General features: G+C 43.6%; 1 protein-coding gene across 1 annotated transcript; it reads right to left on the reverse strand.

The window, feature by feature from the left end:
* Positions 1-1822: 1822 nt before the first annotated feature.
* LOC118120087 (pancreas transcription factor 1 subunit alpha) lies at positions 1823-2452 on the reverse strand. Its single transcript, XM_035174781.2, has one exon. The coding sequence runs from the start codon at positions 2450-2452 to the stop codon at positions 1823-1825; it is 630 nt and encodes a 209-aa protein (XP_035030672.2).
* Between the last annotated feature and the right edge of the window lie 25043 nt (positions 2453-27495).

Below are 27495 nucleotides of genomic sequence, written 5' to 3' on the forward strand. Positions count from 1 at the left end.
TGTTTCCCATTTAAATTACAGAACAATAAATTAACGCAGTTGGTTGTAAGATGCACTAAAAAGCAGCAGAAGTTTAATTGATCAACGTATAAATAAGAAATAATTAAAAATAAATAAGTAAATAAATAAATAAATAAATAAATAAATAAAGCAGATGATAGAGGTTTCACATGAACACAAACAGATCACAATTAACCTTCCTGCCATCTCTGGAAGCAGCACCTGACAGGCAGGACCCACTGCACCAATCTGCTTCTCACGCCCGTCCTCTCATTTACATGGGAAAGGCTCTTTTTAACACATCGACTCCACAAAACACTTCAGGGCCGCATGCAGAAGTATGAGCCCTAGTGGGACGTCCATTCAGTCTCATGCCAGTGTGCCCCTCTCTCTCTCTCTCTCTGTGTCACAAGTGCCATCCATTTGGGCAAACAATGCCAAGCCTCTCTTTCCCTCCCCAGCCCCAGAAACAATGGCTCTCAATTACCAGTCAACAGTGAATTAGAATATTAAAAGCCGCAGAGGACGAGGGAGGAGACGTGGTTTGAGAAAGCCCGAGGTGTGCGACCCGGTGAGAAGTCTGCAGATGTCGCCCGACGGGCTCCGTCGTGCCGGGGCCGCCTGTCTTTGACATGTAGAGGGAGAAGAGGGAGGAACAAATCCGAAACCACCTCCACGCCGACATCTCCACACTCGGGGCGCCCCCATGTTCTTCACTTAATCCCACTTTATCCAAGAGAGGCGGGCTGTCAGGTCTGGGAAGGGGGAACATTGCAGAGAGGAGATCAGAGGGAAACAAAAGCAGGACAAACACATCGGGTTAGACACATTTTAATGACTGTTTAACAAGTCCAAGGTCTGGGCCTGAAGAATGGGAGAATACTTTTCAATGAAAAGCCCCATAGAGATGCTTCGGAGCAGATTCCCACAGAATTTGACTATAAAATCTGTGTTTGCTGTGTGTGTTCATACAAATGAGGCTAATTAAAGAGAAAACACCTTTTAATTAACCATTAATATGGAGTTTTCTCTCTCCACTCGCCAAAGTGCTTTTTATGGGAACTGTTTCTCTCTGATATTGTGAGGTTTTGACCTTAAATTGCCTTGAGATAAAGTATGTTGTGAATTTGTGCTGAACAAATGTTAAACACCATGTTTTTAGCCTAAATGTAGAACTAGTGATAAACGTGAACGTGGCCCCCGAGGGGGATATCAGAGGCTAACGGGCTAAAAACATTTAAATGGCGCCGTTTCGAGTCGAATTTGAATGTCCAGTCTTGCGGACACTTGGATGTTTTTTACATTTAGAAGAAGGGGTCACTTTGGCTACAGCAAAGTTTACCCCTGAGACTCCAAAAGTGTTTGGTGGAATCAAACACTTCACCACCACCTCCATCGGCAGAGTGGTGAGTAGATAATGAGTGAATTTTCATTTTTCAGTGAACTATCCCCTTAACTTAATCATGTTGATAACTCATGTTGATGTGTTTTATGACCATTGTTTCATTTAGGGCTGAATGCAGGGAGTGTGTTAAATGAGGAATAAAATAAAACTACAGAAACTTACAGTTTCTTAAATTAATTACAGCTGTTGAATAGTTTTTCCAATATTCTAAAGTATATTTGTTTTGAAACACAGTAGTCAGCATTTTACAAAACCCTGCAGGAGCTTTTAAAACTCATATAACTTTACCATAAATAAATAATGATTTGATCATTTATGATGTGATAATTAGTGCAGCTCATTTAAATCGACTGGCGTTAGGCCTGATATGATGATCTGTCATTCTTCTGATCACATCTGCAGCTCAACACTTAAACATTAGTAACTAATAATCTCCCCATGTGGGATAATGAGAGTGATCAGCTCACCACTCGTGTTCCAGATGGCGTTCGTGTGGTTCTTGTAGCCGTTCTTCATGCACTCGTCCACGTAGGACTTGGGGTCGCAGCCCGACAGGAGGATCTCTCTCAGCAGGGCGATGTAGGCGATGGCCAGTCTCAGCGTGTCGATCTTCGACAGCCGCTTCTCGTAGGGAAACGTCGGCACGTGGCAGCGCAGCTCCTCGAAGGCTGAATTGATGCTGAGCATCCTCTTCCTCTCCCGGATGTTGGCGGCGTGCCGCTGCACCTTGTAGGGCGGATGGGACAACAGCCGATGCCCCCTGAGCTCGCTCATCTCCAGGTCCTCGTCGGCGCAGGAGCTCTCCCCCTCGGCGCTGACGTCCTCCCCCGGGGACTGCACGTCGAGGTCGGTGAAGGTCAGCTGTGAGTCCGGGAACATGGGCTGACCGCCGAAAGAGGACCAGGGGGACATCTGGCCTGTGGCCGCCGTGCAGTCCAGCAGGAAGGTGTCCAGCTGGGTCTGGAACTGGAAGTTCTGGTCCATCTGTCCCCAAAACGCAACATCCGTGGTTCCATCGTGGTCGAAGTCAAAGAGTATGTCCTCCATATTTAAAAAATAAATAAAAACTAAAGGAAAAATGAAATAAGGTGTGCAGGGCTGATGGTCAGTGTGGAGTCAGACAGCAGAGCGCACGGGTTTGAATGAACTGCCCTGCACGCGCCCCAGTCTCTCCTGCTGTGTGTGGCAGCATCGCAGACACGTCTCCTGGATTAAATACTTCCAGGGCCTCTATGTTTCTCTGCGGGTCGCTCCGGCCAATTCTAAAGGCTGAAAGGGAGCTCTTAAGAACACTTTACCCCTCCTCGTGGATCGTTCTTTGCTTTAAAAACGCATTACAAAGAAATCAGTTGATCTCCAAATGACAAAAGACGGGGGTGGATGGGTGGAGAGGGTGGGGGGGTGGGGGCGAGGGGGACACGTGTCCAATTATAAACTTCCCCAAGTAGTCCCGCTAATATTGACAAGAAACACTCAGTATTTAGCAGGCAGTGGAGGGCCTGTGCGGAGCATTGTGGCGCAGCGGGCCGCGCGAACCCGACGGCCCCTCTGAATGGGGCCTGTTTTATCTATTAAGGCTCAGCTGACAACAAACACTGCTGCCAGAAACACATGAGCGCGCATTGTCTCTTCAAAACGTAACGAGATGTTAATGGGAAACAAAAAAAAATCCGCATTTTAATATGCTCTTCTCTCTTTTTTTGGTTTCTGGGTTCATTCTGGTTGGGGACATATTTTTACGCACTGCACTTTATTCACCAAACAGACCTACCCGAGGCAACATGTTCCAGCAGCGATCACCACAGCTCGTCCCACACACTCCGGGTCCACTGGCCACATTAATACGCTGCTAATTTGCAAATGATATGACTGACTAAATGGCAAAACTGTGGCGAGGACGCACGCTGTAATTACGCACGGGGGTTAATCAAGTAGCCCGGGGGGAGTCCCTTTCTTCCAGGGTTGGATAGAGGGCAACCCGGGGATGGACTTTAATTCAAGAAGGCTGTATATGTTTGCGAACACGTGGTTCTGATTTGACGAAGTCCTCCAGGATGCTAATTTAAAGGGGAATCTGTTTGTTGCAGTAAACACAGGCGGCGTGTGTATCCGAGTGTTTTATCAGGAGGCAGCAGCTGATTTAACCCGACTCATCCAGAGGAGCAACAATGAGACAGGTGAAGCTCGTCACTGGCAAACAGCAAACAGGGCTGAGCCGCACAGGTGCTGGAGAGAGTTGTTCTCATTCATTCTAAAGAGCTTGGGGAGACTTAGCTCCGGGCTGCTGCCATAAATAAATACATGTAAGTCAGAATTGTAAATATGTGATTCTTGTTTTAAGCTCTAATCAGACAGATTAACCACAGGATCCTTATTACAAGACGCGTCAGTCTCCTGCATGTTGGTCCTATTTTATTTCATGGGTTGTCCAAGTTTTAAAAAAGCGTTCAACTCATGTTTTCCTCCTAAATCCACACAGATGTGATTTGAGTTGTAAAATCAATCCGGTATGAATGAGATCTGTGAGTTGTCCGCTCAAACACGGAAGGAAGTTATTGCAAAACCACTCTTTAAATTCAGTGAAGCTGTGAGACTGACGCACATTTGAAATGACGACATCCTGATCAGCTGAGTTGTTATAGAGCCCAGCAGCATCCTCAGTAAAAAGTAAATTACGCACGTGTGCATGTTATCACGTTCACTTCTTCCTAAAGGTGTCAGAGTCTTAACGGTCTAATGAGAGGAAACTATTTAATCAAAACGGGCGTAAAGAGACGGAGCTGTTTCTAAAGAACACGTTGGATGAATGATACCTGAACATTTTAAAGCGTGCATGAAATAAATAAAGAAGCTTCCAGACCACATTTTCAATCCTGCAAAATGAAAACATAATTTATATTAAACAAATCAACTCATTCCATAAACGGATCAGGACTCAGGAGCATATTTATGTACGAAACTTAGTGCATTTCTTTAAGTGAGATATTATAACAACCGTTTCATACGTTTTCATGCGTTTGCTTCTTTGTCATGAAGTGTGTGTGTGTGTGTGTGTGTGTGTGTGTGTGTGTGTGTGTGTGTGTGTGTGTGTGTGTGTGTGTGTGTGTGTGTGTGTGTGTGCGTGTGTGTGTGTGTCTGACTGTCAGGACCTTCTGCCCGCCTGCCAGCAGCATCCTGCTCCCAGCTGACGGTCTCTGGTCTGGGTGGGTCCGGGCTGAAGAGACGCGCCTGTCAGATCCAGATCCACCGTATTGTCTTTACAACCATTCAAGAGAGCTGGAGGGGGTTGACAACAATGAGGAACAGAGAGAAGAACGATAAACTCATTATAACAGCACTGAGCTGAACACTGAAGCAGACATGTGGAGTTTGGCGCTTCATGTCTCCTGATTGAGAGATTAAATAAAAAGAATAATCGCAATATTAAGCCATAATTCGGTGTGTGTGTCATAATTCACTGGCATGCAGGCTGCACTGCTCCTCCGTGTCCTTGGAGTAAGATCCCGTCCCGGGCTCTGAGCCCAGAGGACCGGACAGCCTGGAAAAGTCAAGTGCGCGTTGGACGCAGCGCGAGGCCACATGCTCACAATTAGGCCTGATGTGGTTGAGAAGCTGTTCCCCACCTGGGACTCACTGTGTGCAAACCAGGGAAGGTAATGGAAGTGTAAATCAAACGCACGTCACGTGCACACTCTTTTACTTACAGTCTATGATCCACACCTGCTCTTTCATGTCCCAAAGTTATGATTTTAAATCAGCGACACACTGTGGGGGGTTAATGTGAATGTTAGCTCACACGTTTCCTTGTGTCATTTCCTACTGAGCTGTGCTGCTCCACTCTGACGGGCTGTTCAGAGTCATGATGCAACAATACAGAGTCCAACCCTCCCTCTCTACCTCCTTATTTCTCCTTTCTTTATCTCTCATTCTTTCTCCTTCACACTTTCACAATGTCTCTCTTTCTGCCTTTTACATGTAAACTTACGTAGCTCTTTCTCACACACACACACACACATTGGCATAATGCGTTCCCTAGCCCCCATAACCTTAACCATCAAAACTAAATGCTTAACCCTAACCCTAACCTAATTCTAACCCTGATCCTAAAACCAAGTCTTAACCCTCAAACAGCCCATTGAAAAAGTGAGGACCTGCCAAAATGTCCTTACTTTCCAAAAATGTCCTCACTCTGTAGGGTCCATGCTAAAAATGGTCCTCACAAACAGCGATGGACAAAGAAACATCCAAATGTATTTTAAAATAAAAAAAACAAATACCCTAATTCTAAGTGTATCAAATTAAAAGACAAAATATACCATGTATCAAAATAAACTACTCTATTTTTGTGTTTTTAAAAATACTTTTCCAAGGGAGCATCAAATCACATGGGAAATATTTGTATTTGCCTATTTGATCTTTTCCTTCCTGACAAACTGACTCAGTTTATTAAGTGGACCGTTTGCTGCAAAACAACCCTATCTCACAATGTTAAAGAAAGTGAAAGAAATCCTGGATTTTCCCCCCTGATGTGGATCGGCACCAAATTCTAATTGTTTCTTTTTCCGACTCATACCACATCTTTCCACCAAGTTTCATGGTAATCCATCTGGTAATTTAACAAACAAACACAACTAACAAACAAACACAGATGAAAACATAACCTTACTGGTGTGTAAACACATTTATGTCCCCACAACATGAGTAATATCTGGTCCACACACACACACACACACGGTGAAAGTTGTAACCAGCAGACACAAGATAGTCCATCAATGAAACAACAAAAAGACAGATTAACATTTCTCGGTTCTGTTCAATGACGCACATCTTGTTTGTTTGGGTTACGGTGCAGATACACATCTCGGTGCTGAAAGCCTCTGGGATCTGTCTTGGCTGCTGTGAGAGAGAATGGCAAAGCAGCCACAGTGTAATCTTCAGCGCCGGCCACAAACAGCTCTTTGATCCGCGCTGGGACTGGGCCCATTACAGTGTCACGGCACATTGGAGCGATATCTCAGAGCCGAAGTTGCCCTTGACCACAGATTAGGCTTGAGATAGCCCCGGGCCTTTACCTTTAAAGGTAACTGCAATCAGCGTTAACGCAATGAGCAGAATGTGCCCAGCATGAAACTGGCATGCCAGTCAACTGAAGGAAAATGATGCAGGAAATGCCTCCAACTCACAGCGTGCAAATCTGTCTTGGATGTGAACATTTTTTGTGGATGTGGGGCAACATTCATATCCTGCCTGAACTCTAACTGCATCTGCAACACTCTCCCTGTGTGTTCCCCTGGATTTTAAGCATTTGTGAGATGTGTGTCATCTCCACAAACTCAGGTATACTCGTGAACCTGCCACAGAAATGAACCTGATTCTAATTCTTGAAGTCAAGAAGCAGTTCACTGGCTCCGTGCCCGTTCGTGTCTGCATTTCAGGCCCAGGTCTGGGTCTGGAAAAAGCATCACGGTCGTAAAGCGGGCTTCAAGCAAACACCCCTCCAGGGGTAGCACCCCTCTCCCCGGACCTGCTCGACCCTGAGGCTGGATCTCAGCCCTCGGCTTGATAAAAACACACTGGTTTAGCAGGGTGTGTGTGTGTGTGTGTGTGTGTGTGTGTGTGTGTGTGTGACAACAGGTGGTATTTAGATAATGTGACTTTCACTTTGAGTGTGTGTGTACGGCAAACCATGGGCTTCCCCTTTCCTCCAGTGTTATATATTCTCTGGGTGTATCTGTTATGAGACATTTGGCTCGTGCCTCTGTGGAATATGTGAAAGGCAGCAGAGTGGTAATGTGCAGACAGCAGCCATCAGTGGTGACACCTGGCCAGATGTTAACATGAACCCCTCCCCCCACGTCGTCCCCTCCACCTCCCAAACATTATACCGGACTGACAGATTTCAGTTTGCTCCTTGTCTTCATCAGAAAAATAAAAAAGAGGATTATGAAACTCACTGAACCCATAAGAAAAAGGCCATTTAGACATTTGGGTCCAATAAGAAAAGAAAAGAAAAGGGCCAAGGCCACATTCTATTTCAATGACAGCAACAATATACTGGAGATAATGAAAAGGCCTTTTCCAACTCCTTGTGTGCTCAGCAATATGTGAAACTTATTCTAGTGTCGGACTCTGCTCAGCGTGCAGGGGATCCTGTCACAGTTCTGTTATGAGAGCCACTCTGGTTATTGTAGTTTGTATGATGTCAGCATTTCTGCTGGAAAACGTTGGAAAGATGATCAACTCTGTGATCAGGCTTTGGACGGAGCACGACAGTAATTCAGTTTGGAAGTTGGCCGACTTGTATCTGGATTTTAGACCCCTACATTTCCCATAATGCTCCCTGCTGGACGCCCTCAAACCATGGTGAGTCAGACTCAGCTTGTCAATCATGATGTTTCACCTGAAGCTTATCAGCCAATCATGTTGTTGCTGTCCAACTTTAGATCTGTTACTGTCAACTGTCATTTCAGGGATTTGCTTATACAGATAGATAGATAGATAGATAGATAGATAGATAGATAGATATATAGATAGATAGATATACAAGTTGAAAATATACCAAAAAAGAAAAGAAAATACACAAGGTGTGGTGGAAGTCCAATACACAATGACCTACTCACAGTGATAAAAAAAAATGCAAAAGACAATGAAGTCTCCTGAATGAACAGTTTTTTAAGACTACTACTGAACTTCATGTGTAAAATTGGTGGACTGCCCCTTTAAGTATTTGTGTGGAAGACAAAACCTAAAATTAAAAATACAATGATCTGTAAATAGGTGAAAAACTCCACATTTAGAAATGTTTTGGTCACAGGGATTCAATCTTATCAAATCATTTCCATGACATCAGACAGTTATTTAACCTTCAACAAAGCTCAGCCCTTTCGGTTTTATCTAATAATGTGTGACTGGGCCAGCGATGGACTAACACAGTGATGGTTCTTCGCTCTGATGATTCTGCAGCTCTCTTTTATGGAGACACTCTCGCTGAAACCAGATGTGAATATGCTCCTGTTGCGACTCCACTTCCTCGGCACAAAACACTATCAGGTCCATGGAGAGAGACACACACACACAGACACACACACACACACATGCACACACACACACGGATGATACTCAGGAGATGGTCTTAACAGGCTTGAGGGCGCCTTAGGTCACTGCAGAGACATGCCGGTGGACGCACTGCCCCTGAGGACCAGCTGCTTGCTTTGTTCCTCACACCAGTTGTCTCCATGTCTCTTTGTCCCCACTCCGTTGTTCAGGTCAGCGAGGTGTCGCACGTTTTCCCATCTTCATTAAGAGAGAACGGCTCAGGCTTTCTCTACTCGCTGTTTGAGTGGGCCACTGAAAAGCTTCTCCGTCACTTGGGACATTCACACTTGGGACAATCCTGGGACGGCATTCACAGGTCGAGTGGTGGACAAGATATAATGTCCGAAGCAGACGTGAATTAAAAAGAGCTGTGGCTGAATTGAGGTTAGAGAACAGTGAAAAACAGAAGGTGAATAAGTTGTTGAACGCACAGAGACGAGAAAGACAAAACAAAGAATGCAAACAGGGAACATCTTTACCAACACTGTGTAGTTAACTGGGTGTTTATCTGATAATCCAACTATCTCTTTAATTGTATCTATATCTATCTAATACTTTACAAAATATCTAATGTTAGTCTTTATTTGTTGCTGAAAATTTAAAAACAATCAATTCACAAAAAAGGAAACTGTTCTTGAAACTCAACTAATCCCTATTGTTTCCACTACTCGCTCACTAGAAGGATAAGATGCCATGTGTTGGAGAACAGATAACACATCACATCATTTGTTTAATTTCCTTTCCCTCATGACAACAGTGATATAGCATTAAAAACACACATAATCCATGAAACCGTATTGTGTGACAGAGGCAGAGGCTTGTTGTTAATGTACAGATTAACTGGCATATGACAAAAACATCATAACCAGGGGGAAACTCTGGCTCCGGCCAAAGGAAACGGAGAGAGGAAAGAAAGTGGGTTGTGTAAAAGGTTAGGCTGTTAATCACACAGAGGGCTTTTTCAAACCGGGCCCATCTGAAAGAGTAATGACGGCTCTATTATTTTTGCTGGCCTGATCGAGTCGAACTTGCGGAACAGAAGAGCAGGAGTCGCCACTGCTCCGGAGAACAAAAGTGGTCACTCAGTGGTCAGGGTTCGTAACGTTAGACGTCCGCGGCAGCGTGATCTCAAAGGTAAAACTAGAAAGTGACTATAGGGAACAATCAGAAAATGATGGAGTGCATTCTTGAGTCATCCACCAAATGCTGGAGCGGACGCAGAGGTGGTGATGGAGTTTCCCGTCACAGCAGAAAATGAGACGTGATGCTCATGATTGATTTTCATGACAATCAAACTGCTGTACATCTACATTCTGCTGCTTTCAGCTGAGGAGGCTCCCAGCAGCTCGCTTTTTTTTTTTGGAAATGTATAATCATATCAAGAGCTGGAGATTGAAAAGGGTTCTTTTTCCAAAACACTGAAGGTCAGTTTTCTTTCGAAATCATCACCTAATCATCTATTTATGAGTCCGTGTCCCTAAAGCTGCTTCCAGACATGCACTCTGGTTAATCTCCTGACATTCTCCGGAGGGGCTGCTTGCATGTGGGAACTCAAATGTCAGTTAGTAAAAACTCTGGAGCCGATGAGAGAACACAGCAGGAGATCCTCCAGAGAGGGAAAACCAATCTCTCAGGGTGACGACATCATACACGTAGAAGAGACTGACGAAGATGTCAAGAGAGTTTTTGGTGATAAGCGTCGCCTGATGTGCGCTGAACAAAAACAATGTGATCTCTGCGGCAGAATTTATACATTACTGTTGTGCAATAATGCATTAAACGTGATACCATAAAATGGTGTGCCTTTCGGCATTCAATAAATTTGGTTATCAAAATAAAATATTGAATATTCATATTAAAAATATGAATATTAAATAATAACTTTACTTGATTAAAGTTACCTCGGGGCACCACCCTTCAAAGGAAGGGAAAAGATAGCCAATTTATTGATTAAGTCAAATAAATGTACTAACTACAAATTTGGAACTCTGATTAACAATTAAATTAATAACTATAATCAAAATTACCATCTAGATAGTTAGCTAAGTTGAAGGATATGGAGTTCTTGACAGTGTAGAGGTTGGCAAAATTCACTTATGCAACATTAATGAAAAAACATTTGTGAAAGAAATTGTAGAAAAGAGATAGAAGAGAGGGGGATGAGGTCATGGGCCCCAGAGTGACCAATAGGAGTTGAAACTTATCGGCCAGAATATCCACTGTCTACAACAGAAGCCCCCAAATTTTCACTGTTGCCCCCAGAGGCAAATAGCTGATTGCTCAGCGCTAGGAAAGACAACAGTGTTATACTTATGGTTTCGTTTTTCCAACACAAACAACATATGAGTGACATTTGCTTCATAATAAAATACAGATATTTTAACTTTTTAAGCATAATTGTGTGTGATTGACAGCTTATACAACGCTGCCACTCAAGTGAGGTAAATCCGATGTTTGTGTTTTAGGTACAAACCATCTTGATAATTCCTCCCTGTGACCATTTCACCTCAGCCTGATCTGCCCCACATTCATTCAGGCCGCGAGCCCGCGAGGCACGAAGGCATTTTCTAATCAACAGCAGTGAATTAATCCGACCTTAAAACAGAGCAGAGTCACACGTCGCGGCTCACTCCAAAAGCTTCGGCATCTGAAAACAATTAAACGTCTGGTTTCCGCGAGAGGCTGATTTTGCCAGTTGACAGTTGCAGAGTTAGGGGAGAGAACTCACCCCCCACCCACCCAGCGCCCCGCAGCCTGCACAAAATCACACCACCAGACAGCACAGATTAGCACTGAGGCCTGAGCGATTTTAAATCACACAGTCAAAGAACACAGCATTGAAGGTACGAGCAGTAACGCTGGAACTATTCTGATCCATTTGAAGTCCTGCTCGTTGTGCCTCACAGTGATGACAGGACTGCAGGGAGTTGTTAGGAGGGGCCAAGAAAAAGTCTGAAACATTAATAGAAACTCGAAGCAACGTTTGTGAGCGTTTCAGGTGCTGGTAGGTGGATTTTAGTTCCTTTGGACAGAGACTATTTCCTCCTGTTTGCAAAGCTAAAAATCTGCTGGCATTATTTTCTTGTTTACCGGACAGAAGCTTGTTTACATAAGCTGCCAATTAAACGGTTGCCTTTATATTGTCGCACGTCGTGTAGAGTAAGATGTGATACAGTATTAACTGTCAGTGTCCCTTGGGTGGTTATCAGGTATGGAAATGGTCTGGTTCAAATCTCAAACTAAAGCTTAGTTAAAAGCAGTTTTGTAATTAATCTCCAGCCAGGGTCAGCTGAACAAGGTTGGAGTTGCTCAGTAAACATTAATATGCATTTTTCAACACAATTTTTCCATTTTCCCTGTCTCCATTAATGTTGGAACGCTATTAATTGTGGCAATAGGGATTTTAGTGACAATCTCCAGTGTGAGGAGTGTAAGACGATCTCCCTCCGTGAGTAATGTGCTTTTTCCATTTCAGAAAACACCACCTCTGACACACACCATCGTCCACACAGGCGTTTCCCAATGCTTTCAGATTGCATTGAATGGCTCATGCTGTAGGTGTTGCTAGGAACTGCTGCCAAGGGCTAAAACCCTTTTATCCTTGAGTCGGCCTAATTTTGGACCATTTCGTATAGACAATGGCGAGCAAACATGAAAAAGAGACAGAGAATGTGGAGGAGAGAGGGAATAAAGACCGTAAAATGAAAAAGGTTATAAGAAACAGATTGTTTAACATAAACACCAATCAGTTGACAGGAGCAGAAACAGGAAATTAGATTCCCAGGAGCTGGAAAATGCATCCGCGAGAATCAATGATTCATTGTATTTCTGCCTGCCACAGTTGGACGGGGAAAAGGGGGGGCAGGGAGGAAAGAGTAAAAAAGACGAAGACGGTGGAAATCAAAAGTAAGGAATCAAACGGTAAAGGAGGAAAGACACAGGATGATTCAAGGCTTCTTCTCCGGTGGAGATGGAGGAGGAAGCTCAACCAGCCTCATTTCCTCAGTGAACTCTTCTTACAGTGGATCCTTCATCTCTCTCTCACAGAGGATTCACAGTCTGACTCTTCACAGCAACTACAGAAAGAAAGAAATTCTAAGTGTAAAAGCTACAGGATGGTTTGGCTCAAGCTTGTTAGTTTATTATTATTTTATAACGTTCTCATCAATATCTTACACGTTCTTCTTCTGTTTCTTGCTGAACCCATACTTACATATTTTTTCACACTTCTTTTTCATGTTTTGTATTTCTATTTCTAATTATAACTGTATAATTTTAAAGGTCTTTATATTTATATTTATATTCTTGAATGAGCAACTGTATTGAAGACCAAATGTTCCCTGGGTGTGATTGAAGAAATTCTCTGATATGATCTAACTCGAACGAATGTTGCATATTAAACAAAATATCAAACTATTCCTTCAGAAAATCTGTAGTTCCCTTTTCTGGGCAAGTTTTCTTTAAGTCTGAGCACTAAATATTGTAGAATATTGTTGTATTTAATTCTAACCCTCTCTCTGAGTGACAGAGGCTCCACTCAGCCCCTCGTCTCCCCCGTCGCTCTGCTCACTTCTGTCCTCTTGGAAACATTCAATTCTGAGTCTCTGGGTGAAAATGAAGCAAAAACATTTTTGAACATAAACACATGAGCTTTGTAATCAATGGTGTGAGTGGATTTCCTGCTGAGTCACCTGAAACACTGGAGCCATCTAGCTAATTTGATGAGTCACTGCATTCTCCAGGCCAAAGTCACACAGTGAATAAAGAGTGGGAACCCGAACCTCCCAATTATTGGGTAACATCAAACAGAATATAAGTCACTCTACAGCGAAAAAAGTTCCAAAACAAACTTTTTAAATGTGGCTCATACGGGACGCCACAGCAACGGGAAAAATGTATTTTCAGTCACTTCGCATTATTTGAAGTGAAACATTTTTGGTTGGAGTTTCCGAGTCTCTAAAGCCAACCACGATGTGTAACAATAAAACATGAGACCTTTGTTTGACAATAAAAGAGCAGTGTTTCCTGCTCGAAATGAAACACATCTCACACCGAGCTTGACAGGAGATCCTGCAGGGACGCAGTGACGACAGGCTGGATGCTGCTACTGTACTGGAGAGCCCAGCCTGGAGGACTGCTTTCCCTGAGGGCCTGACCCCACAGCTGCCCCCTCATGGGCAGGAGGAAGCTCGGCCTCTATAACCTGGAGACTCGCACGAGGCGGACTGGGCCAAACTGGCGAAGGATCGCAGCGTTTCGGGGGCAATGAAAAATAATTTCCTCCTGAAGACGGGCCCCGGGGGAATCCGGCTTGGCCCCGAAGCAGAGGAGTGTGAGCTATGCAGGAGGAATTCCAAGGCGGGGTGACTGAGAGCGTCAGGAGGGAAATGTCAAAGACAGACAGCGGCGTCGGGCTGCTGCACCCCAGACCTGTTTACTCAATACCTGATTAAAGTGCACGGATTTAGCAATCCAGAGCGGAGCCTGAGTCAAACAACAGACAGAGAGTCACTGATGTGCAGAGCAGAAATGTCAAGGGGGGGACAATCTTATTGGGAAACCACCTTTTGGAATATATTGTGTAATAGGACGTACTTCTTAATTTCACTGTGTTATTGACAGAATCCACTGTTTCCTCAGTGACCTGCACAGTTCTATGACAGTATGTTTATGGGTGAGATGATAGTATTTAGTATTTATTGCAAATGGTGATAAAATAGTAAGACATCTGAAAAGCACCATGATGATCCAGAACTTCAAGCAGGTGTCAGGTTTACACTGTATGAACATGTCAGGACATTGTTAGTCAGTAGGTTGTCAATTAGCTGATGATAATGAAGCATGGAGCTCATCAGTGCTTCAGCTGAACTAACCAACTAACTAACTCTGTGCTCCATTTCAACCAGTTCTTAAAGGGATAGTTCACGTAAAAATGACAATTCCCCCATTATCTACTCACCACTATGCCGATGGAGGTGGTGGGGGAAGTGTTTGAGTCCATAAAACACTTTAGGAGTCTCAGGGAGAAACAGTGTTCCAGCTACACTATGTTTTTAGCCTAAATGTCGTCTGATATCTTCCTCCTAGTTACTGCTGCTCGCCAGAACTCGTGAGAATCGCAAGAACTCGCAATAGCTCCAGTTTCCGAAGCCGATTCCTAAACATAAAGAGAGCTTCTGCATTCCGGACTGAAACTAGGGGATGATTGTACAGGAGGAGCTGGATTAGTCAAGAAGCAATCATCACAAATCAAGCATTTTGGGATGTAAAGATAGAATAACAGTTACATTTTGTGGTTTTAAAAGGATTAAGCTTGTGCACACTACCTGACTCAGCGGTTTGATTGCAGTCTTCCACATCCTGCGTGCCAAACTAGATATTATATACGATATAACTCTCTATGCATGATTTTGAAGGATTTTTCAATTGAAGTCACAAAAGGAAAATACCCTAATTATTATTCTCTGCAGCAGCACCATGGCAAAAATTAGACAAAGTGACTTTGGCAGCTTCCTCTGTCTCCGCTGACGCTCTGTTCCAGTATTCTCCCCTTGTTAAATCAGCTGGACATTTGATGCATGGAAAAAAGGCTGCGATGGAAAAATCCTCTTCTTCTGAGAGTCCATCCCTTTGTTTCATGAGGAGGCCATGATTTGGTATTTTTTACAGGGCAACTGATGATGATCCTCAAGGTCAGGGATTTCCAAATGTTGGCCATATTGTGGCCTAAAACAAAACTAAAGCACAATGAAAAAGAAAGAAGATTCGGTCAACTTTCTTTTTTAGCTTCAAATGGTGTTCACAGCTGTTTTCACACAGGAACAGATACATTACCTCCATTAGCTGAATTCTCCCCACACCAGCTACTCTGCTGGCTTTGTTTTTTTTTCAGGCAGGAAAAACTGTAAGACACAGTTAAGGTCACGACCTTTACAGAAGCCAGCGCTCCAGTGTACTTATGTATAAACTTTTTCCACTTTCCCAGGCGTTCGTTTCAAGGCCCCAGACTTCAAAGAGCACTTGAAAAGGTGGAGATATCTGCCCCAGCCCCACATCCACTCCCCGTTTACACATGGGGGAAAAGTGGAGCAATGTGGTTCATATTATTTGATAAGCATCCCATATTCTCAAAGGTATTTTAATGACCGGCGGCGAGTGCTTTCATGGTCCCGGCGCTCCCTCTCCAATGACACTCGCGGAGCGTGCACACGCGAGAGTGTTGTCTGAGGAGAGCGAGCTGGGATCTTACACAGTGACACCAGCAGAGCAGACATGGCTGTTGTGTGTGATGGAGAAGAAGCTCAGTTTTCCTTTCTCCCCGACCACTGGTATTCATTATGTATCTTCTTTTTCCATCTGTCCGTTTATTTTTCGCTGTCTGGAGATGTCAGGGCGAGCGTGTGTGTGCTTCCCCCTGCCGTGACTGTACGAGTGTGTACTGATGGCTGTCAGGAGGGACAGCTTGTGTATTGTTTTAGGCCGTGTGGCATGCCAGCTGTCATGGATGGCCTTGGCCGAGGGTTTTTTCCTCAGGCCGCCGTGTTTCTCACGTCTTATAAGTTCGGTCTGTGAGGTCTCTGGCAGCCACGTCAAACCATCCACTGATAAGTTTAGAGGGTCTCACCGCGCAGGGTTTTTCACAACACCAGTGCAAAGATTCATAGTGAGCACCGACGTCGGCCACCCAGACTCCGGTGTCAGCGTGAGAGCAGCGAGCGGTTAATGACACAATTACAGGAAAGAGGCTCTTTTCTGTCTTTGTAGCAATTGTGCTCAAATTTAATATTAATTTATGTAGAAACAAGTTTTTTTTCCCCGACAATAGACAGATTTTTAAATAGAGATCGTGCGTCATAATTGTTAACAGATTACGATCAGTCAAGTGATCTAAAATAACATCCAGCAGCTTTCTATCGAAAGGTCAGCCCAGTCTTTTGTCATCACCCTCAAGTGATCACACAAATACCCAGCGGCACAGATGGGATATGACCAGTATAATTTCCCATCTACGGTGCCTCGACTGGAGGGTTTCAAGCCGGTCTTGGACGACTCGTCGTGCCACTTCTCCGTCCCCCGCCCGTTCCTCTCGCCGGCACACAGCTGCATTGTTTGCCTTCATCAAGCTCCACCGCAAAAGCCGAGTCTCACCCTTCAGGGGTTGGAGTTCGGCCTCATTTACCAACATCAGAGTTTGTTTGTGCGGATGAGTTATGGACTTAGTCTGCTGGTATGTTCTTTTGTGGTGATTACAAAGGGCTATACAGTGACTGGGAAGCTTCCACCGAACTGTCACAAAGCGCCTTTCTTTGTTTCAGAGAGACTTTCAGGAGGTGGTTCTTTACACAGCAAACACCCTCGCTCTCCCAACAGCCCTGCTTACCCCCCCTCCATAACTGTAAACCTGCCAATCCCTCCGGACCCCCTGGAAGCTCAGCGGGGTCAAACAAAAAAGGGCCTGGACCCAAACACGAGGTTTTTAAGAGAGATCTGGAATATGTATTTCTCACTCTAGTTCATAGTGTGTATATTTTTTTGGGGGGGTAATACTTCTGAGAATCCACATTTTTCCTTTCCTCTTGGGAGCTGCAATGCCGGGGAAGCAGGGGGGTGGGGTGGGGATACTAGTCATGTTGTGGTTTTTCAAGCAAAATCCGGATTTTCTTTCATGTTTTTTTGTTTTTTTTAAAGCGAGAGCGAACAGTGCAGGCGACAGTGCCCAGTGTGAGCAGTGAGGCTGGTTCTTTCTATTTTATTTTGCCCTCTGCCTGTCCATGATTTTCTTCCTTCTTTAATGTCAGATTCCCGAGCTGTAGCATACATTGTAAATTGAGTGTAAAATGACAGCAGCACCGTGTGGATTGTGAGGATCGATGCCTCATGATCAAAATATGCAGTTCGTGCAAAGTGCAGATTTTGGCTCGTCAATGTAGAAATCTCTGTTTCAGTCTGAGGGATGTGAAACAGCGAGGAGCTCAGGGAAATGACGCTGGAGTGTTGAACGTCTGATCTTTGTGCTGTTTGATGATCAGTGTGACCAATTCAAACTGATTCAGAGCAGAAACCTCCTGTGATGAGCCGCTGATTCTACACACAGAGTCAAACATCTCACTTATATTCAGTATCACTGATTTGACTTTCTGAGCGGCTGAGACACGAGAAGTGTAAAGTAAAAGATGAGGTGGATAACGTTAAACAAAGAGGGTGATGATGAATTCCCTGCCTTCGCAAATACTTAATCCTACTTCAGAGCCAGATGTGTGCACTTTGATAAACTAGAACACAACAGGTGCCTTAGAAAAGTTACCTCAAGTCAGTGCTCATAAACATAAGATTTTTCTAGTCTTGATGACCACTCAAAGCACTTTACAGTCCAGTTTGCCATCTATTAGCAGCACTTTTTCTATGAGGGGCAATTTGGGGTTCAGCCTCTTGCCCAAGGACACTTCGGCATGCAGATGGGGAAGACTGGGATCGAACTGCCGACCTGGTTGGAGCCACAGCTATGAGCCACGTAGATGCACTTTGTGAGCATATGTGTCAATGGTAAAACTGTAGTGTAAAGAGCTTTGTGTGGCCATCAAGACTAGAAACGCTCCATATAAATACAGACAATGTAGCATTGTACACACATACATTCTCACCATGCATCTGTGTGCAGCACTTTCTCTGTCACACATCACTCACAACCGTCGGGACCAATTTGGGGTGCAGTATCTTGCCTTAGGACAGTTCAGCATGCAGAATGGGGGAGATACATGAAAACATGAAGGGCACAAAATTATCAGTAAATTAAACACGTTTGAGTATCAAGCAAAAGCCCATAAACTGAAAACATACGTACACACAACACAACAAATGCGAAGCAGCGGGTACTAGACTACGACAAAGAGTCAATACAAAAAAAGTCAGCAACGACGTGCACCAAGCCTCCAGAGGGTTAAACAGTGAAGTGCTGGAGCTTCTTGCTTATAAATGCGAACATGTACAGACACACAAGAATGTGTCCAAAAAGCAAAAAGACATGTCGAGAATCCAAATTCAATACAAGTGCTAATTAACAAAAAACAGAGGAAAACAGGAATATGTGTAATTGTGAGACAGCTCGTCCATCACGTGCAGAATCTGTGTTACAAACATGTAAATAAACTCACTGCACCAACATTAAATGCTGGAGATTTGGCATCGCAGCATATTCTGAATGTTTGAGGGGGCCAGCGGGTTTCCTTTGTTTTCTCTTGTTTCCAGCTCTCCATCAAACAGAAGACCAGTAAACTGACATGTGAAGTATTAAGTTAAGGATATAAAAGGCAGCGGGGCCGCTCAGAGTTATGGATAAGTCCTCATGCAGCTGTGTGATGGAAAGCACAGAGAACCGGGTGGGTGTGATCAGCATTCAAAAGAGTGAGAGTATCCGAGCAGGGCATCAATCAAACGGCAGCGCGCGCTGACGGCGACCCACTCCACGAGATACCGAGTTCACGACTCAGCCTTTCTTCACCTCCTCGTTCCCTTCTTCTTCTTCCCTTTGATCCCTTCCTTCCCTTTCTGCGCATCGCCCTGTCTGTCTTTGTCTTTGACTTCCTTTGTCTCACGCAAGAGCCGCCATGTCCAGAAGGAACAGATTTGCAGGACCGCTTTGATCCTGTTGTTATGATTCTTTTATTTGCCTCAGCCACATCCTTCTCTCCGATGCAGTCGCCCCACAAGATGCTTTGAATTAGGCCGGAGGGTGGGATGCGAGGAGAGGGAGAGGAGGAGAGGAGAGGAGAGGAGAGAGAGGAGAGGAGAGAGGAGAGGAGAGGAGAGGAGAGGAGGAGTGAGTGATGCTCAGGTCGATCCCTGGAAGAGGTAAGGAGGAGGCCTGTAGGAGACACAAGGGCAACAGTCAAAAATCATTTTCTGCCTTCTCTCTTTTTTTTGTTCTCTTTGTCTTTCCAACTTTTTTACTGTACTAAACTCAAAGTATTTGACATCAGAATACATCAAGAATATATGCTGATGTACTTGTGTAATATTTATTTGGAATGTGACTTTATTTGATTAAAAACCTTTCCAACGAAACACATTTTCACATCCAAATGGTGGGATTGATGTTATGATTGATGAATTTACCATCTACACCAATAAATAAGCAAAAGAAAATAACGTTTTGTGATTTACTGTAGTGTGTGTGTGTGTGTGTGTGTGTGTGTGTGTGTGTGTGTGTGTGTGTGTGTGTGTGTGTGTGTGTGTGTGTGTGTGTGTGTGTGTGTGTGTGAGAGAGAGTGTGTATTTAGTCCTAGGTAAGGTGAGGGATAAGGTTTTGGTCAGGCTCCCAACAGCGAATGGAAATCAATGCAATGTCCAAAAAAGGATAGCTACACAAGCCTGTGTGTGTGTGTGTGTGTGTGTGTGTGTGTGTGTGTACCTGTTCCTTCTCCTGTTTGAGTTTTAAACTTTCCTTGTTGACATTTTTATGCGCGTACATGCTCCTGACTTATTTTCAAAGTGCAGCCACTTCAGGGTCCTGTGTGTGTGTGTATCCATGTTGTATGTAGGTCCTGACATGCAGGGTCACATCATGCATGTATATCGTGTATATTTATTCTCATGTGCATGGAAGCCAGGAAAGGACTTTTTTTTATTCTTCCTGTGTGTATTGGGGCACTGCTTTTCTTCTCCCGAGGGGCTATTACATTTTTAATGTGTCTCCGCAAGACCATCTATGCAGTTGGTGTATGTCTCTTTGAACATAGTTCTTACAGATGTTGAATTAGATGTTCTTTATGGACACAGGGAGGAAAGTCTGAGGAGAAGGATTAGGGATATATATAAATAAATAAATAAATATATATATATATATATATATATATAACTCACCTTCTGCTTTCTGAGCCTTTCATGTGACTACACTATACGACACAGAAGCACTGGACCATTCAGTGCCTTGGTTCACTGATTTAAATTGGGCTTGTGTCTGCACTGGTCTATGGGTAAAAAGATGAGATATGTCCAACTCGTCCAACTTGTAGTGAGGCGATATGATTTTTCCTTTTCCACATCTATAGAACCTTGTGTTTTGAAAGGTGTGATTTACATAAAGTTTGTTAGAAGTTTATTGTTGTTGGTGCAAACACAGAAAAAGGATTCCAGTGACAGCATCCCTGTGATCAACTGTGCGCCTCCAGACTCAGAACAACTCAGGGCCTTAATCACTTCCTACATGTGAGAGGCCGCGGTCGTGACTCTGAGAAACTCTCTCCGTACAGAGGGGCCCTGCGGACATTAAGATTAGCGTGTTGTCGACAGAGACCCCAAACATGTTTGCTGCATTGAGGTGGTTGCTTGATTCCTTCTCTGGTGAAGCAGACTGGAATACACGGAGACAGGGCAGTAAATATAAAAGACGAAGCCGCAGCTAGATGAGGTTTTACAGCCATGGTGAGTGATTATGGCTGTTTTGTCATGTTATGCGGTGTAGAGCTTTTTTTTTTTTCTCCCCAAAAAAAGCAATTTTTTCTCTCTGGTGTTGTGAAGAATTACATTTTGTTTTTGTTGTTCTTCTCGTTTTATTTGTGAGGACTTTACTATAATATATTTACTACATGTGGATGTGTTTCGTATTTAGAAGTGAGTTTGCATGTGGTGAATTTGTTCCAAATCATAAAATAAATTATCTCTTATGCATGTGACATTTTATCCATTTAAGTTTGATCTATTTTGTTACAATTCGATTTTGTTTGTTATTGCATATATTTATTGTGCATAACTAATTTCTTACTTAACCATTACTCACAAAGAGTGACATATTTATTAACATTCATATTACAACTCATATTCACTGCCAAACATCTCCAATCAGGATTACAGGGGCCTTCAAAATTACATCAATTTTATGGACTTGTGCAAATTACTGTAATACCAGTGCAGATGTGCAGAAGTGTGATTAACTTTTGAAATAAAAAAGTTAATGAGAATCCATTGCAACTCATTAGCACAAGCAAAAACTCACGCAGGGCTTTCATCACGTCCTCGGTGCTGTGAACAAATAACTTTGTGTAATTATATCTGTGTGAAAAATATCGTCCATCTGGAACGGCAGTCATTTTAAAATGCCAAACACAAGCACTGGGGCAAACAGCGTTTCCCTCGAGTGTGGTGGGGGCCGACATCAGTGGAGGGGAGGAAGTGTGTATGGGCTTCAGCCTGCATCCACATGTGGGACACATTTGACGGAGTAAACACACACACACACACACAAGTACACACACACACTCACATACAGTATAGAGTGCATACACACACTACTGTCCATCAAACACCGTGGCAGGAAGAAAAAGAGCTCGCCACGTTGCATGCACACAAATACACACACATGCACAAACAAATCACACAGTCAAGCTCCGACAAACAATGTGCATAGATGTACACACAGACTGTACTCACACACACACTCTCTCAGCAACTTCCCGGTGCATGCAAACACATCGGAGCGTTTCATCCCAGACATTTGGCGGCTGTTGCCACAGAATGTGGACGTGAGCTGTGACAAATAAAAACAGGATCTGAATCTGAAATGTTTATATGGACTGTTTCCTTCCTCCCTCTGCCGACAAAGACGCAGACTTGATCAGTTATCAAAGTAAACATGACATTTTTATTTTGTTTTGTCAATGTCAGATTTCCCCCACTATTAAGTCCATATTTAATAGGCAAAGATAACAAATAAAGATATGAAATAAGACATTTTAAATGACATGTCATTTAACTGGTATTTTCTGGATTATTTTTCTTTTAAGCCAGGGACGAAATCATCATGTGGACTAAAGGTGCATCAGGACTCAGATCGTGACAGTGACGCAGCAACAGCTGAGTTTGCACGGCTCCACATCTTTGTTCACTCTTCACTCATCTAAACATTTGCTGTGGATATTTTAACCTCTGGCACTGAGGCGAGGGTCTATCATGGAGGCTGCAGGGCCGTGAGGAAGACAAGCCCAGTGAATAAAGTAAGGTTATTTAATTGTGACTGAAAACAGTTACTTAGTGTTTGGCCAGTTGGGACTTCTGAACCATTGCGTCATATGTTATGTTCCTTTTTAGGTCCATTGGCTTCAAACGTTTATTTGATTCATTCCTCTCATGCATTCTGCTATTTTCATTTGCACACAGGTTTTATTTATTATTTAATTTTCTAGTCTATTTTCCATTGGCTTTTTGTCAACTTGTTGTTGTGTAATAAGCCTGAAAAGCAATTTAATGTTTCACAAGAGAATGCATCCACAACCAGGGATTTCCCAGGAGGGCTGACACCAGATGTCCACCCAAAGAAATCACAGGGTACAAGTTAATGCAAAAACATTGTAATGGAAAGATCACAAACGCAAGTGTTGTTTACTCACATGAATCTATATTTTCATCCACCGACTTTTTTCTGTTTGCGCTGGAGATGGCTCCCTTCATATTTTTAGCTGCACAGCCGCCACATGTCCCCCAGCTGCCACTTGTGCTCTTGAAGTAGCACCTGTCCACCTGTCACTGACTCTGAGGCTTTCACCGACCTCACGACTCCTTCACAGGGCGGGCGTGCCAGTGGGTGAGAAAATAAGAGGGGAGGCGTACTGCGGTCGGCAGAGCGTCCTTCGGTTCCTCCTCCGGTGGATTGATTAAAGAGACGGGCTGTGCTAATGGCTGCCTGGCTCTCAGACCACAGGAGAGGACCCATCACAGATAACTGCAGAGAGGAGCAGAGCAGGAGCAGTTCTGCTTGTCGAAGCCACTAATCAGAGAGAGAGTCGGATCTATTGTGTCAATCTTTCTTTAGAGGAACTGAGGATTCAAAACTTTTAGTGTCTCATCATCCCATCAAAGATATTCATGTCTCATCATTTACCTCGTTTACTAGTTGGCTCTTTAGTTAAATTCTCACCACATATGTTATCACTTTTGATGTGTTCCTTAACATTGCAAGACTGAAAAGTCCCAACATCATAAAGATATTAATTTACACATGTAGCCGACATGTTTTTCTCATTTAATCTGATACACGCTAATTGATCAATACCATGAATTACACCATACATTAATTAGCAGTGGTCTAGAGACTTGATTTTATTTTATATTAGGTGTCGGCGACTGAAATTTGCTTTTAGAAGATGTTTTTGAGCCTAATTCAGACACATGTGATGTGTCACAATGCTTCCACACGTCCACCTTTATAGAAACATCAGATCTGAGTAGCAGTGCAGACAAACCCTGGTTTAACAGCAGCTTGGATTGATTCCATCAGTCCCTGTGTGTCAGTAAAAACACCAGCCCTGCCTTCCCCTTAATGCCAAACTCTCAAAGAGCTTCTTACTTTTAGTCTCAGTGGAATGTCACAGTACAAAAGAGAACCTCTAAAAAACATAAATCAACTGGCTCTTTTCTTCACTCTTACAGACACACACAGACACACACACACTCACACACAACACTCCTCACTCGCTGCTGGGACTCTAGAAAAAGCATCGGAAACCAAAAGAGCCGCACGCTCCTCCATGGAATTTACTGAGGACAGGATGTTGGCTTCACGGTCACGCAATGCTGCACTCATCCCTACACGCTTTATTCCCAGTGCACATTAAATCATTGTGTATCTATATCAAGAGCTAAATACGGCCAGAATGGATCAAGACCTTGTTACTGGGATCTGCAATGATGGGTGTGGGTCGTGCAGCCCAGTCTGTGTGTGTGCAGAGTTAAAACCTGGTGCACCAAACTGACTCTGTTCAATAAGTAGCAGCGTCAATTAGTTTAATGCAAGTTGTTTTTTTTAACCTCGTGCAATAATGAATCCCATAAGGAACATTTGGAGGAAATGCATTGAAAGTTTGACGAATGTTTGCAGAGAATCTAAAGTTACTGAATGTGTGTGAGTCTGTGGATTTTAAAACGCTGTTTCATTGTATTTGACATGACAGTACACACACACACACACACACACACACACACACACACACACACACACACACACAGCTACACACCAGATAAGACGTCTCATACCACATAAAGAATATTTCACATATTTAAGTAAATCCAGACTTTATGTTTTTTATTTCTTACTTTGAACTATTTTCCCTAAATGTCTTTTTAACTCTTCCTGCTCTTTCCAGCAGATCTGGGATCTGAGCATCCGTGGAGGAAATGGTTGATTTGATGTGGTGTTGCACTGAGGCCTCGCAGCTGAACCTGTACACGGAGACACACATGCACATATGCAGGCTTGTGTCCAAGCTTCAGCATTACGTTACCATTTGTACATTTTTCAAATGGTTTCCAATGTTTGGTTTTCACTGGTTGATTTTCAGGGAGGATTTTGAGATTGAAAACGCTCTTTTCACTTCAAATGCAGTTTTATGAGCCCATTTGTTTGATCATTATTTAGTTGTTTTTCTTTAAAAATGTATTGAAAATATTCCCAAATACCTATAATGATGTTTTCTCAGCTTTATCTCTGTGATATGAGCACAAAGTCCAGTCATTTGTAGATTTGAAAAGCTCCAGTGACAGTATCTCAATGGGCAAAGAGGGTGAATGAGACAGAGACAGGTGCACATGGCCCTGAGACAATAGAGAATAAAAGAAGGAATCTGATCTCAGGCCAGCAGAGTAAAAGCATCAGTCCTGGTCCGATCTTCTAACAGGGTCTGAAAGCCCTTTCTGACTGAACTACGTCCAACATTTTTTTAACTTTCCAAAAACAGACAATCCAGGTGATGCCCAAATGACCCCCTCGTTCCTCCCACTCTGCATTTTGTAATATTAGACCTCTTTTACAGCCTAATTAGCAAATATACGCAGGTTTTGGGTAAACTCACAAAAAAAAGGGCGATTGATTCCTTGCTATTTGCCAGGAGAGGAGTTTGGGGAATTGGGAGGATCCCTCAACTCGCTGTCTTGCATCTTGCACGATAAGAAAGTCGCACCAGAAAAGCTGCAGCACCAGCTTCTAGGCAAAAAAAACAAAGATGAAGAAATTAGCATGTTTACCCTGGTGCCATGTTTCCATCACGGCCAATCAGAGCCAGAGCTGATAAAAACTTGAGTCTACTGCAGAGTCATTTGACCCAGGATCAAATACTGATTGTATCCGTTCCCATTGCAGACAAAAGCCAGATGTTAGTGGATGATAGTGGGTTTTTTGACCAGTGGAAAAGGGGCTTGAGTAATTAAAGTGCACATAAAATACAACACATGAGTTACGTTTTGCTCAGAGATTTGTGTTAATTTGATTAATCACAGAACATTAGAACCTGTGTTCCTCAGAATCAGGTCCCAGGTAAAGGCCCTCATCACTTCCACATGCTCGGGTGCAAGCTACCAGAGAAATTTGCAGCTGAACTAAATCGGCACACCTTGAATCTGGGGAATCTGTCTTCTGCAGCTAATTTGATGGAGAGCACCTCTGCACCGCACACGCAAAAAACAAATCCTTTGTCTGTAGTTTTGTATCAGTTCAATGTTGGGTTCTGTCCCCCCCCCCCACTGTGCACAGTAGAGAAAGTGCGTCACTGCCAGCTCCCGCACACCAAGTGATCAAATGATGTTGTTCTCCATCTGACATCTCCGCTCTCGTGGGAGGCCGGCCCCGTTTTCCATGCCCGCAGGTTCCAGCTCTGGTGTGGGATTCCCAAGGCCTCAGGAAAGCACAGTTTCCAACATTCCCACAGTGGTGGCCATCGAATGACTCTCTTCCTCTCCTCCTCTCTTCTGTTTAACTGGGGTTTCTTCTCACCCATGTTGTTGTCAGACGGCGGTTTGGGAAGCTGCCCAATAGTTGCTGGTTAATTTGGGGGAGAAGGAAGATGAGGAGGACGAGGGGGAGGAGACCCCTCAACCCACCCACCCCTACATCCAACCCACAGTCCCTCAAACCCTGCCGTCCACGACAGCTCCACGGCTTTGTTCCCCATCCAAGACACCCCCCCCTCTCACTCCTCAGTGGGGGAAAACCTTCCCATGAGCACTCGGGCTCTGCGGAAGCAATTAAACATGGGTAGTTTGGCCTAATGGACATTGTCATGCTGCCATTAAATGATCCCCAAGCTCCTCAACTCAGATACACAGAGCACAAACAAAACAACGGTTCTGTCCCTAAACGTTCAGCTTTGATATGTGGCAGAGAAACAGCGAGTTGGTTTTTCATTTTCTATAAAGCATATTACTGTGATGCACATATCATGTTTAAACAAGCACATTTTTTTAATTGTAGACACTGATTTGCAACAACAAAGAACGTCCTCGGTCTGAATGTAGATGTGCTTATATGGTGACGGATGCTTTGTGCCAATTTAATCTGTTATTTCTTCTTTTGGCTTCGGATTGTCTCAGTTTGTCTTTAATCTTCAGTGTCATGGACATTGCGCACGCGCACACGCACGCACACACACACGTCACTGATAAATGAAGTGTGAGACTTAAGAAAGTAAGAATAGATCTTAATTTAATGTTAAAAGTATAAATATAAGTATATGTGAATTAGGAGGAGAGTGAGACTATTGTGTGGACATGTTTTGGCATGTAGACACATATATTTGTCTATAAATGAATAATAAATGTGATTCTTTGTTGTTAAGTGTAATTGTCTTGCTGTGTATTTGACCTGTCATTATTTGTGAGGTCCTCTTTGACTTTCTCCACGAGGGAACGTGTCTTGGTGCTGGATTCCTCTTTCTGTTCCTCTTCCTGGTGCAGGTTTGTCTCCAGGGTTTGATACCTGGTTCCTCACGGTCCTTCATCTCCTCGATTGTACTGGGTCTGCTCTCCACACATATATCTCCACTGCTCATTTCCGATCATCACCACTAACGAGTGTATATGGATAAAGCAATATGTCATTTTTCTGTGTGTTCAAACTTCACACTGAGAACAGCTGCTTTCGGGCTCATTGTTGTTCAAAAGCAAACCATACAAGTAAAGGCACAGTGGACTACGCACGTAATACAAAAACATCACTCAAATGAGAGGGAACTAAT

The sequence above is a fragment of the Hippoglossus stenolepis genome, chromosome 13, assembly GCF_022539355.2.
Source record: "Hippoglossus stenolepis isolate QCI-W04-F060 chromosome 13, HSTE1.2, whole genome shotgun sequence".
NCBI lineage: Eukaryota > Metazoa > Chordata > Actinopteri > Pleuronectiformes > Pleuronectidae > Hippoglossus > Hippoglossus stenolepis.